The sequence below is a fragment of the Sinocyclocheilus grahami genome, unplaced genomic scaffold, assembly GCF_001515645.1.
Source record: "Sinocyclocheilus grahami isolate Dianchi unplaced genomic scaffold, SAMN03320097.WGS_v1.1 scaffold269.1, whole genome shotgun sequence".
NCBI classification, from domain to species: Eukaryota; Metazoa; Chordata; class Actinopteri; order Cypriniformes; family Cyprinidae; genus Sinocyclocheilus; species Sinocyclocheilus grahami.
Window position 1 is genome coordinate 580,132 of NW_015505448.1, and position 11,479 is coordinate 591,610.

General features: G+C 38.1%; 1 protein-coding gene across 6 annotated transcripts in view; it reads left to right on the plus strand.

Annotated features, from left to right (window-relative positions):
- Positions 1 to 8,952, plus strand: part of LOC107599611 (protein yippee-like 1) — a 25,171-nt gene extending 16,219 nt beyond the window's left edge. For all 6 annotated transcript variants that reach the window (XM_016291260.1, XM_016291259.1, XM_016291258.1 and 3 more), the window contains exons 3-5: positions 981 to 1,024; positions 3,056 to 3,164; positions 8,669 to 8,952. In XM_016291260.1, coding sequence (XP_016146746.1) covers positions 981 to 1,024; positions 3,056 to 3,164; positions 8,669 to 8,758 — 243 coding nt within the window. In that variant the 3' untranslated portion in view covers positions 8,759 to 8,952. The remainder of the gene's footprint in view (positions 1 to 980; positions 1,025 to 3,055; positions 3,165 to 8,668) is intronic.
- The last annotated feature ends 2,527 nt before the right edge of the window (positions 8,953 to 11,479 follow it).

Here is an 11,479-nt window from a genome sequence, read left to right on the forward strand (position 1 = left end):
CATAGCAAAGTCGGAATTGACCCTTTTTTATTTTTAGAAATAGCCTTTGTGCACAGCCAGCCTTGTACTCTTCTAGGTTCAAAAACCCTGTTATTTCAAACAGAAAACACGATTATTTTTCTTACCCCATTGGCAGATTATTTTGCTTGTTTCAAGCAAAATCTCACTTCAATTCGACTTGTTTTTTCTGAAAACAAGACAATAATTTTTACTTGTCTAGAAAATCCTTCTTGATTTAAGAATTTTTAGATATTTTGGCTGGAAACAAGACAAAAGATCTAAGTTAGAAAAGCATTTTTGCAGTGAGATTGTCATAGCAAAGTCAGAATTACTAGGTTCACGAAACGGTCGTCCATAAAATGCATTGCTGTTCTGTTGTAAGTCATCTTAAAGATTCCTAAATGCATCTACTTTCGGAAGGCCAAATAAAGTGCTTTGGCTTTCGCCTAGAAACACACAACGTCTCCCTGACAACGCTTCAACACTAACTGCGGTTACTGAAACCACGCCTTCTTTCTTTGCGTGAACATTTGGGCGGCATTATGCAAATATTTCCACATAGTGATGTAGACATGTGGGGGCGTGTTAGAACGAGCTGTTTTAGGGGGCGTGGCAGAGTCTTAACTTTGATAAAGAATATCTCTTTGGTTTTGAGACTTTAGTCTTTGCAACTTCAGGGATCTTATCTATGCACAATCAGCTTGTAACACTCCAAAGAGAAAGGAAAACTTGAAATCGCATCATATGACCCCTTTAATATGTAAAAAACCATACTTTCAATGAATTTTAATTTTGTAAATTACCTGTATTTGTTTAAGTTATAATTACTTAATCAAAACAACCCAACTTCAGTTTGATTGATATTACTTGGAATGCACAATAAAAAAAACATGATTTCTGAAAAAAAATGGAGTTATCGGTTTTTGCAAATGAACTCTTCATTCATATATAACATTATATTTCTCTTTTTGTCTCTCTAGTCATTCCAAGGCAGCCAGGGACGAGCCTACCTTTTCAATTCAGTGTAAGTATATATCTCATTCACATCAGTGATTTATAGCATTTTCCATGTTGTGAATTCAAATGATACACTATTGTTCAAAAGTTTTGGGTCTGTCTTTTTAAGAAATTATTCTTTTAGTCAGCAAGGATTCATTAAATTCAAAATGTATCAATAGTAGCAATAAAGATATTTGTAATATTACAAAAGCATTCTATTTCAAATAAATGCTGTTCTTTTGAACTTTATATTCATCAAAGAATCCTGAAATATTTATTATCACGGTTTCCACAAAAGCTGCACAAACGTTGATAATAAGAAATGTTTCTTGAGCAGCAAATCAGCATATTAGAATGATTTCAGAAGGATCATGTGACACTGAAGACTGGAGTAATGATGCTGAAAATTCAGCTTTGCATCACAGGAATAAATTACATTTTAAAATATATTACAATAGAAAACAGTTATTTTAAACTACAAATGAATCAAATAAAAGCAGCCATGGTGAGCAGAAGAGACTTCAGAACATCCGCCCCCAAACTTTTGAACAGTATTGTGTATGAGGGATAATGTACCTGGTCGTTTATGCAAAATAAACCCAGACAGATTTCAAGGCAGATGGGTGTTATATCACCCTGAAGGGGTTTATTCTGTCATAATGACCGTGTGACTGCACATTATCCCTTATATCTCTATCTGAGGCTCATAGAGGAATGGGAATGGCTGTTTTGCATATTACAAGAGCTTTAGGCCTAAACATTGCACTGCTCTCTAATGATGCAAGTTGATGATTCATCATATTTTAGCATTGCGCTACTAGTGTGTTTAAGCTAGCGCTCTGGTGTGTGTGTGTGTGAGATAAAGTCTAGGTTAAATATGTTTGTGTTAGTGAACTGTGACATTCCTCAGGCGATACATAGACTGCACAGTCTTTTGAAATATACAATATTGACCTATAGAGACTTTATGAAAGTGTACATGAAAGATGCATTAATGAAAGATTAATTTGCTACTAAATTAAATCACGTTACCACTGAAAATGTCATATCATATGCTAGCGTTCAAAAGTTTGGGGTCAGATTTTTTAAAAGAAATTAATACTTTTATTCAGCATGGATGCATAAAATTGTTTAAAAGTGGCAGTAAAGACATATAATAAAAATATTTCCATTTCAAATAAATGCTTTTCTTTTGAACTGTCTATTCATCAAAGAATCCAGAAAAAAATATGTTTCCACAAAAATATTAAATGGCACAACTGTTTTCAATAATAAGAAATGTGAACGATTAAACTGATTTCTGAAGGATCATGTGACACTGAATGCTGGAGTAATGATGCTGAAAATTCAGTGTTACATCACAGGAATAAATTACATTTTAAAATATATTACAAACAGTTATTTTAAATGTTAATATTTCATAATATCAGTTTTTACTGTATCAAATAAATGCAGCCTTGGTGAGCATAAGAGACTTCTCTCAGAAACATAAAAAAATCGTACTAACCCCAAACATTTGAATGGTAGTGTAAGTTGTGAGATTCATTACTGTGAATTTTATTCATTATGTATTTCAATAAGTTTTGACCATTATATCAAAGCCAGCTCATTATGCATCTGGTCTCCACTGGCTAATTTAAATAATCTTTTGCTTCTGAATTTATGTATACTCACTTTTAGCATTACTAACATTTGAGCCTCATTAAAGATGAGCAGAACAAATTTCTGTGTAAATCATTTGTAAAACCATTGTGACGTGAATTGCATCGTGTATATGGTTTGATCATCGGTATGCAGAAACATCTAAAATAACCCCTACATGGTCTATTTTAGTCAGTTGATTTCTGATGAAAATGAAATGTGATTTTAAAGTTATTCTAGTTGCAGCCTAGTGTTATTTTACTGTAATGCTACATGGCACATTGGTGACTTCCAGTGTAGACACAGTGTGATAGCAATCACATCTGCTGTAGTTCTGCTTCTGACCTCCTCAGAAAACACATCATCTGTCTCATGAATAATCATTTTGACCATTGATTAACCTCTTTTCCCTCAGTGTGAATGTCGGTTGTGGTCCAGCAGAAGAGAGGGTTCTCCTAACAGGTTTACACGCTGTGGCGGACATCTACTGTGAAAATTGTAAAACCACTCTGGGCTGGAAATACGTACGTTAACTCTCCTTCCATTCCACGCAAATTATAGACTATTATTTTAAACGCTTTAATGTCTTTCTCTTGCATCTCAAGACAAGCTGCGTTTTGTTTCGAGGTGTCACACTTTGCTGATACGTGCTTGTTCTGCAGTTGGCTAATCTGAGCTGTGTGTGTTTCTTTATTTTTGTCTACTGATATCCTGTTACTTCGCTGGTCTCTAGTGACCAGAATTAACATCCTCTGACCTCTCACTGCAGTCCAGCACACATTTAGCTCTATATATGTCTTTATTCACCGCTCAATTAGGACCCACTTTGATGCTGTAAGTGTTCATGCGGTTGTGTTTTCATACGCAATCCAAACAGCAGACAGTGAATAATAGATCAGTTTTGATAACATTTTATAATAACTTCCATTAATAAGTCATTAAAACAAACACTACCTCATAATATAATGCTTAACATATCTGTAATGTGAATTTAAAATTTGAAATAAAGTTTCATTCATATTTAAATATATTTCATCATACATGAAAGTACAGAAATGGACAATAAATGAATATTTTTAAAAGAAATTAGTACTTTTATTCAGCATGCATGCATTGCATTAATTAAAGGTGACAGTGAAGACATTTATAATTTTGCAAAAGATTTCTATATCAATTATGTTAAACTGGATTATGGATATGGATTTTGTGACACTGAATCCTGGAGTAATGGCTGCTGAAAATTCAGATTTGCCATCACAAAAATAAATTACATTTTGAAATAAATTCAAATAGAAAAGAGTTATTTAAAATTATATAATATTATTATATATATATTAATACAATATATTTTGTAATCTAATAATCTTTTCATCTAAAGCTAATGGTAAAAGGAATGCTCTGTCACATTGTTTGTGTGTGTTTTTGTAAATGACAGGTATTGAGGTTTTATGTAGTTGTTTCTCTTCCTGATTAAACCGGAACTCTAATTGTATCTCAGGATTGGTTAAGAGGGATTTTACACTAATGACTAAATCTTGTTAGTCTTCAGGGGGTGTATTACAGAAAGTTTCTTTTCTTAGGTCTTAACTTAAAGGGGTCATATGACGCGATTTCAATTTTTCCTTTCTCTTTGGAGTGTTACAAGCTCTTGGTGCATAAAGACGATCTGTAAAGTTGCAAAGACTAAAGTCTCAAATCCAAAGAGATATTCTTTATAAAAGTTAAGAGTCAACCACGCCTACCTAAAACGCCTTGTTCTAACACGCCCCCACATATCTACGTCACGATGTGGTAAGATTTGCATTACGCCGCCCAAATGTTCACGCAAAGAAAGAAGGCGTAACTTTTATTCTCGCTGTAGTATTGTTGCTGCCGCCGCCGCCATGTCGTGAAGACGCTGTGTGTTTCGTTGTGAAAGCGAAACTACTTTGTTTGGCCTTCCAAAAGAGGACGATATCCGCTTCGTCATGCCTAGAGCTGATCCGTGCTGGTCGCTGAGGAAATACATCAACTTCGCGCTGTGGATCGCCGGATCGGCTTTCACCGTGGACGAAGCGGAGTCTAGCCCGGGGTCATCACGTGTGGTTGCCGCAAGCCCGCCCACCGCCGCTCACTCAAGCCGGCCTCTGCTCACTCTAGCCCACCAGCTGCACCATTCTCAAGCCCGCCGTGTGTGATGGTGTGTGTTTCGTTGTGAAAGCGAAACTACTTTGTTTGGCCTTCCAAAAGAGGACACGACTAGAAATCAGTGGTTAAGTTGTATTTACAACACTGTTCCAGAACAGTTCAACCCAAATATTCAGATGTGTGCAGCACATTTTATGGAGGACTGTTTCCTGATCCTGGAAGAGTAGACTACAATGCCGGCAGTTCTGACTCACAGACTAAAAGTACATTTTCACATTTAAAGGATTTGCCACTGATGATTCAAACGCGAGTTTTGAGCAGTGGCGTAGCGCTTGTTGTTAGTCATTTCTCCGATCACACATGCAGACATGGTTTTATGTTTACGTGGCGCGAGCTTAATTTGGGATTCTTATCCTATCTTACAAAATCGTATCTTAGCTCTAGTTAGGAAATCTTAAATTGCATTATCAAGCTCGACAATCCACTCTCAGGTCTGTTACCAAGCAACCAACAGTGCGCGAGCTGCTGATGAGGTTTTTCATATTTGTATAAAAAAAAAATGTATAACACTATTCTTTGTATTATATCACCTTTATAATTAAAAAAAACAGTTAACGCTAATGCAAGGGTGTTTCTAATGCAGCATCTATGGGAGGGATGGTAAATTTGACATCGTTCTCTCTTCTGACTGCCGTTATCAGTCTCTGTCAATTTTTTTCCTTTTATTGAAAGTCATGAAAACCCTATCGAGGAGTTTTTCTTTTGCTATTTGAGCAAATGGGAATGCAAAAAAAAATATTTGTGGTACTCTCCCATTCACTGCTCTTCAAGTTAACACAACTATGACGACTTCCGCTGCTGAGAAACCCGGAAATGTGAAAAAGGTCCATAACCGTTAATGCTCCGTGACGCTTTGTTGGTCTCTGTAATGCTGGTTGCAGTTTCTGTGCTAACTGTAATATCATGTTGCGCGGCAGTCTGTAATTATAAGTGTTTTGTCATCAAAATGTAACACATCTTCAGAGTCCTCCAAGAGTCTTTCTACCATTAAACATCTCCGTTCTTCATTTTCAATTGTTAATAAATGTAATACCATTGTTGGACAGCGCAATTGTAAGCATATTTTCCGCTTTCAAATAATTGTGAAGTTTGGACAGATGTGGGGTTGCCCTAAAGTTAAGACAGTTTTTAGGATTTTTTGTCAAGTTAGGAGGTTTCTGTAATACCCCCTTCCTATCTGTAGTTAAGATAAGATAACACACTTAGGAAACTTTGTTCTGTAATAGCTTTTGTCCTAAATGTGGTCATGACTGAATTTACCATGGTTACCAAAGAGATAAGATAAGATTTTAAAGTTAGGGTCTTTCTGTAACACTGAACTCACACCAAGCCAGTCGTGCAGATCTGATTGTGACACTTGTGAAAATAATTAGAAGAACATCTGTTACTGTTTCATGTAGTGACACACAATATAACATTATATACATTTACCGGTGTGCCTGCTATTTTAGGATTTTTTGTCAAGTTAGGAGGTTTCTGTAATACTCCCTTCCTGTCTGTCATTAAGATAAGATAACACGTGATATGTGACATGTGGCCAAGTATGGTTACCCATACTAGGAATTAGTGCTCTGCGTTTAACCCATCCTAAGTGCACACACACACCGTGAACACACACCCGGAGCAGTGGGCAACCATTTATGCAGTTGGGGGTTCAGTGCCTTGCTCAAGGGTGCACCTCAGTCATGGTATTGAAGGTGGAAGAGAGCGCTGTACATTCACTCCCCCCACCTACAATCCCTGCTGGACTTGAGACTCGAACTTGCAACCTTTGGGTTACGAGTCCTACTCTCTAACCATTAGGCCACGACTTCCCCACACTTAGGAAACACTGCTTTTGTCCTAAATGCGGTCCTAACTGAAATGACCATGGTTACCAAACAGATAAGATAAGATTTTAAAGTTAGGATCTTTCTGTAATATGCCCCCTGGGGGTCTCCACATGTTTGATCACAGAGCCTTTAGATTCAAGCCACTCTGAAACACTTATCACGGAGCAGTTTTTCGAAGCTCTTTTCACTCAGTAACAGCTCTTATTTTAAGCCAACTGAGTTGAAGCTGGCAGTGTAGGGTTTACAACCAGAGGCACGATGACACACCACTGCTCTAGTGGGCGATTTGAGTCAGATGAGTAATGGACAGGTGCGAGAGGAGATTCAGACAGCCTAAAGCAGTTAAAAAGACTTTAGTTAAGCTGACCATACTAAAGCAATAGCTAGTTTTATATAATTTCAGCATGCTATATTGTGTAACAGGGGAGTCTTGTCCTGACCAGAATACATTAATAGGCTCATATTCTACATTTTTATAGCTTTTTATTTCCCCCTTTCTTGGACCAAAATATTTCTTTCTGGCCTTTTTAAACAGCCAGTTTTGGCTACTGTACTTTTAAGGCCTCTGTTGTGATTAGTTAACATCTTTGTATCAATGTAGTTCCAGCAACAGTATTGCAGCAGTAAATAAATATTATTATTGTTTATTTTATAGTCATTTATTATTTCATAGTCATCAGTTCAGAAAAATTGCAATTCTATTTTCCCCCCAAATTGTGCAGCCATACTAGAAAAAGAAGCCATATGTAAATGTGCCATATGTTGTGTGAGAGTATACGTATCAGTTGTGATATAAATATTGCAGTTTCTATTTTTGTAGTTTAACCTCAATACATGGTCTGGGTATACTGGTGAGGGAGCATATCAATATTATACTCAATTAAGAGCAAGATAAATCCTGTTTTCATGTGTGTTAAAAGGGAATTTAGTCTTCATTTACTCACCTTCATGTCTTTCCAAGCCCATAAGACTTTGGTTAATTTTTGAAACACAAATTAAGAGATTTTTAATGAAGCCTGAGAGGTTTTTGTCCCTCCATTGAAAGTCCGGGTGACTAAAATTCAATAGACCCTAAAAGGTCATAAAGGCGCCATAAAACAAATCCATATGATTTTATGCTTTTATTTACATCTAAACAATGATTGTCAAACACATAGCTATAGCGCATTGCTTATGGCAAACACAGAAGCTTGTGTGTGTGTGTCAAGTGCTAGAACAAATTTAAAAGCATACATATCTCCACAAGTTTTGGACTAAACCACTCTTTTAAACGCTTTTATAGCATTTTTGGATCTTCTGATCTTTTTTTGGGAGTTTTTGTTACCCGAACTTTCAGTGGAGGTGCAGAAACTGCTCAGCTTCTTTGAAACACAAATTAAGATATTTTTAATGAAGCCTGAGAGGTTTTTGTCCCTCCATTGAAAGTCCGGGTGACTAAAATTCAATAGACCCTAAAAGGTCATAAAGGCGCCATAAAACAAATCCATATGAATTGAGTGGTTTAATCCAAATCTTGTGAAGAGATACAATCACCTTATATGATGAACAAATTTAATTTATGCTTTTATTTACATCTAAACAATGATTGTCAAACACATAGATATAGCGCATTGCTTATGGCAAACACAGAAGCTTGTGTGTGTGTGTCAAGTGCTAGAACAAATTTAAAAGCATACATATCTCCACAAGTTTTGGACTAAACCACTCTTTTAAACGCTTTTATAGCATTTTTGGATCTTCTGATCTTTTTTTGGGAGTTTTTGTTACCCGAACTTTCAGTGGAGGTGCAGAAACTGCTCAGCTTTCATTAAAATATGTTAATTTGCGTTTTGAAGATTAGCCAGCGTATTATGGGTTTGGAATGACATGAAGGTGAGTAAATGATGACGGGATTTTCATTTCTGAGTGAACAATCCCTTTAAGTAGACAGAAGTATTGTTTGATTTATTTCAGTAGCCAAAACGGCAAATTCTCAGTCCTAATGTTTCGTCTGGTTTTGTCTGTTACAGGAGCATGCATTTGAGAGCAGTCAGAAATACAAAGAAGGCAAGTTCATCATCGAGCTGGCTCACATGATCAAAGATAATGGCTGGGAGTGACCTTCACCTACTTCCTCTCCGCTCAGTGACCTTTGGGCTGCTCTGTCGTGGACTTTGCCGAGTGACACCACCACACGCACACGTATACAAACAAAAAACGCACAGACACGCACGCGCGTGCACACACGCCACCGTCGACCATGACGCATCCTGACATCTCTACTGGGTCATCACAAAACTCAAAGGCAGAGTGACTGAAAGCAAGTCAAAGACATCTACGGTCACTGAAAAACTCTCTAGGACCTTTTTCCGAGATGTACATGTCAACACTTTGGGATCCGAACCTTCTCCCTTCCTGTTTGACTGCCCCATTAGCTGGTTTCGGTGTGCTCGGCGCTCCTCGTGTGTAAACGCTCCTCATAAGCTGTTAACAGTGTCCAGAAGACACATCACGCCACTGTCGACCATGACGCATCCTGACATCTCTACTGGGTCATCACAAAACTCAAAGGCAGAGTGACTGAAAGCAAGTCAAAGACATCTACGGTCACTGAAAAACTCTCTAGGACCTTTTTCCGAGATGGGCATGTCAACACTTTGGGATCCGAACCTTCTCCCTTCCTGTTTGACTGCCCCATTAGCTGGTTTCGGTGTGCTCGGCGCTCCTCGTGTGTAAACGCTCCTCATAAGCTGTTAACAGTGTCCAGAAGACACATTCTCAGTTTTTTTCATTTGACATCGTGATTAAGCAGGCGTTTTAGTGTGCGTTTTCTTTTCAACAGGAATCTCGAGTCCTTCCTGGTGGACTGATGTTACTGGTTAGCATTTTTCTCTTTCTCTGAATCAAAGCCTGTTCTGATTGTCTTTCCATTCACGTTGGGGTCGCGACAGACACAATTGACAAACATTATAGGAGACGGGGTTGGTTTCAGGGTTAGGCTATGTAGCAGTATATTTCAGATGGGGGGTGGGGGTTCAGCATTGCAGTGGCATGGCATTTCCCTTGCGTTTTACCCATTTTATTTCCGAATCGAAATGTTTTTCTTCCTCGGATGACTTCACTGTGCAATTCGTGGGACACTCTGGTACGTACAGCAGTAGCGTCTGACCCCTACAGGAGCTTTAGTTGTCCCTGGTGCTTTTGGTGAGATTACACAAACACGCGTCTTTGAGTTGGCATTTGTGGCGGGTTCCATTTTTGCAACCGTACTATAGGCGAGATCCGTTTGGATGCACTGGACATTGGGGAAAACTGAAACTAGTGTCCTCGGAACATTGTTTGAGTTACATTTTCATCCCCCTTCAAATGATGACAAGATTTTACAAAACTATTGTTGTTGATATTACAATCATGTGTATGTTCATTGCTATGTGTAATTTATGTGTTAAACCACATGTTTGGACATGCTCAGTGTGTTTTACGCATTATGTTTATGGCATACTTGAATGCAGTTACTTTGTTTGCACTTTGCAGAGGCCTTGTTCATGAGTTTAGAGGCAAAAGTCTGTCCATTTTATGGCCTTTTTTTTCATTGGTAATAATCCAATGATTGATTTGATGCTTTGAATGATTTGCAGGGTTGGGTGGTTGCTGGCTTGATCATCTCCCTCTAGTTTCAAACACACAAAATCTGCTGCTTTCGCTTTCTTTCCGCAGGCTGGCAGACCTGTTCGCTATGCTCGTAATTCGCCCAATTGGATTCGCGCATCAGAAGCAGGTCTCAAATTTTACAGTCGGACACCATTCAATGTGGCGTTACTCGATTCTTTTGCTGCTAATAGAGATCAACGCAATCCGGAGCTTTCACTTTAAACCTTCTGCACTTTACCCGGACTGTCTGGGAGCATGCGAGCGGATGCGTTCCTTTTGTAGCTTTTCTCCACATCTTTGCCTCTAAGCAGCATGAATCTTGTGCCTCTTCAAAAGACAAAAAAAAAAGAAAGACAAGAAATCTCCCTCTCTTGTGTTGTGCGGCGCATGACTCTGAGAACCCAGCACATCTATTAGAAGCTCTGCTGGAGCTTCGTATCGAACTCGAAAAGAAAGACAAGAAATCTCCCTCTCTTGTGTTGTGCGGCGCATGACTCCGAGAACCCAGCACATCTATTAGAAGCTCTGCTGGAGCTTCGTATCGAACTCGAAAACAACATGTACTTGGAAACGACCTTCACAAAACCTCTATCCACTCGAAAGTCTATACTGAAGCATAATATAATCCAGTATTTTTTCATAGTTTTATGTCAAAGCTAGAGATGTTATGAAACAGTGGTTGTATTCTGCAAAGTATATAAAAGGGGGCGGGACAGTTAGAACGGGAGGGGGCGTTGCTTGCTTCCTGTAGAGGTAAAGGGTGGCATTTAATGTAGATTTTTAGTGAATATATATATATATATATATATATATATATATCGTATCATACAGATAAATATCGAGGTTTTGTCGTGCTTAAGGGTGGGTGGGATTTGCGGGCAATAGTAGAATAAGTGGCGAACCCTCAGATAACGTTCGCCGCCAATAAGGTCAGTCCGGTCACGTGACCTTCGAATCTGTCAAAGACAATGCAAAGAAAATAGTTGTAGAAATATCTTACTTGAAAGATGATAACAGAGTTACAGACAATACATTGTCCCTCTCACACAGTTTTGTACATAAAATAACATATTTAAGGTTTTATACATATTTCTACTGGGTTAGTTTCTCTACTTCCCCGACTTGAAGCACTTTTGTTCACTGTATCTCTGGCTTTATATATGTGTGTGAATGGAGAGCGAGAGAGTGTG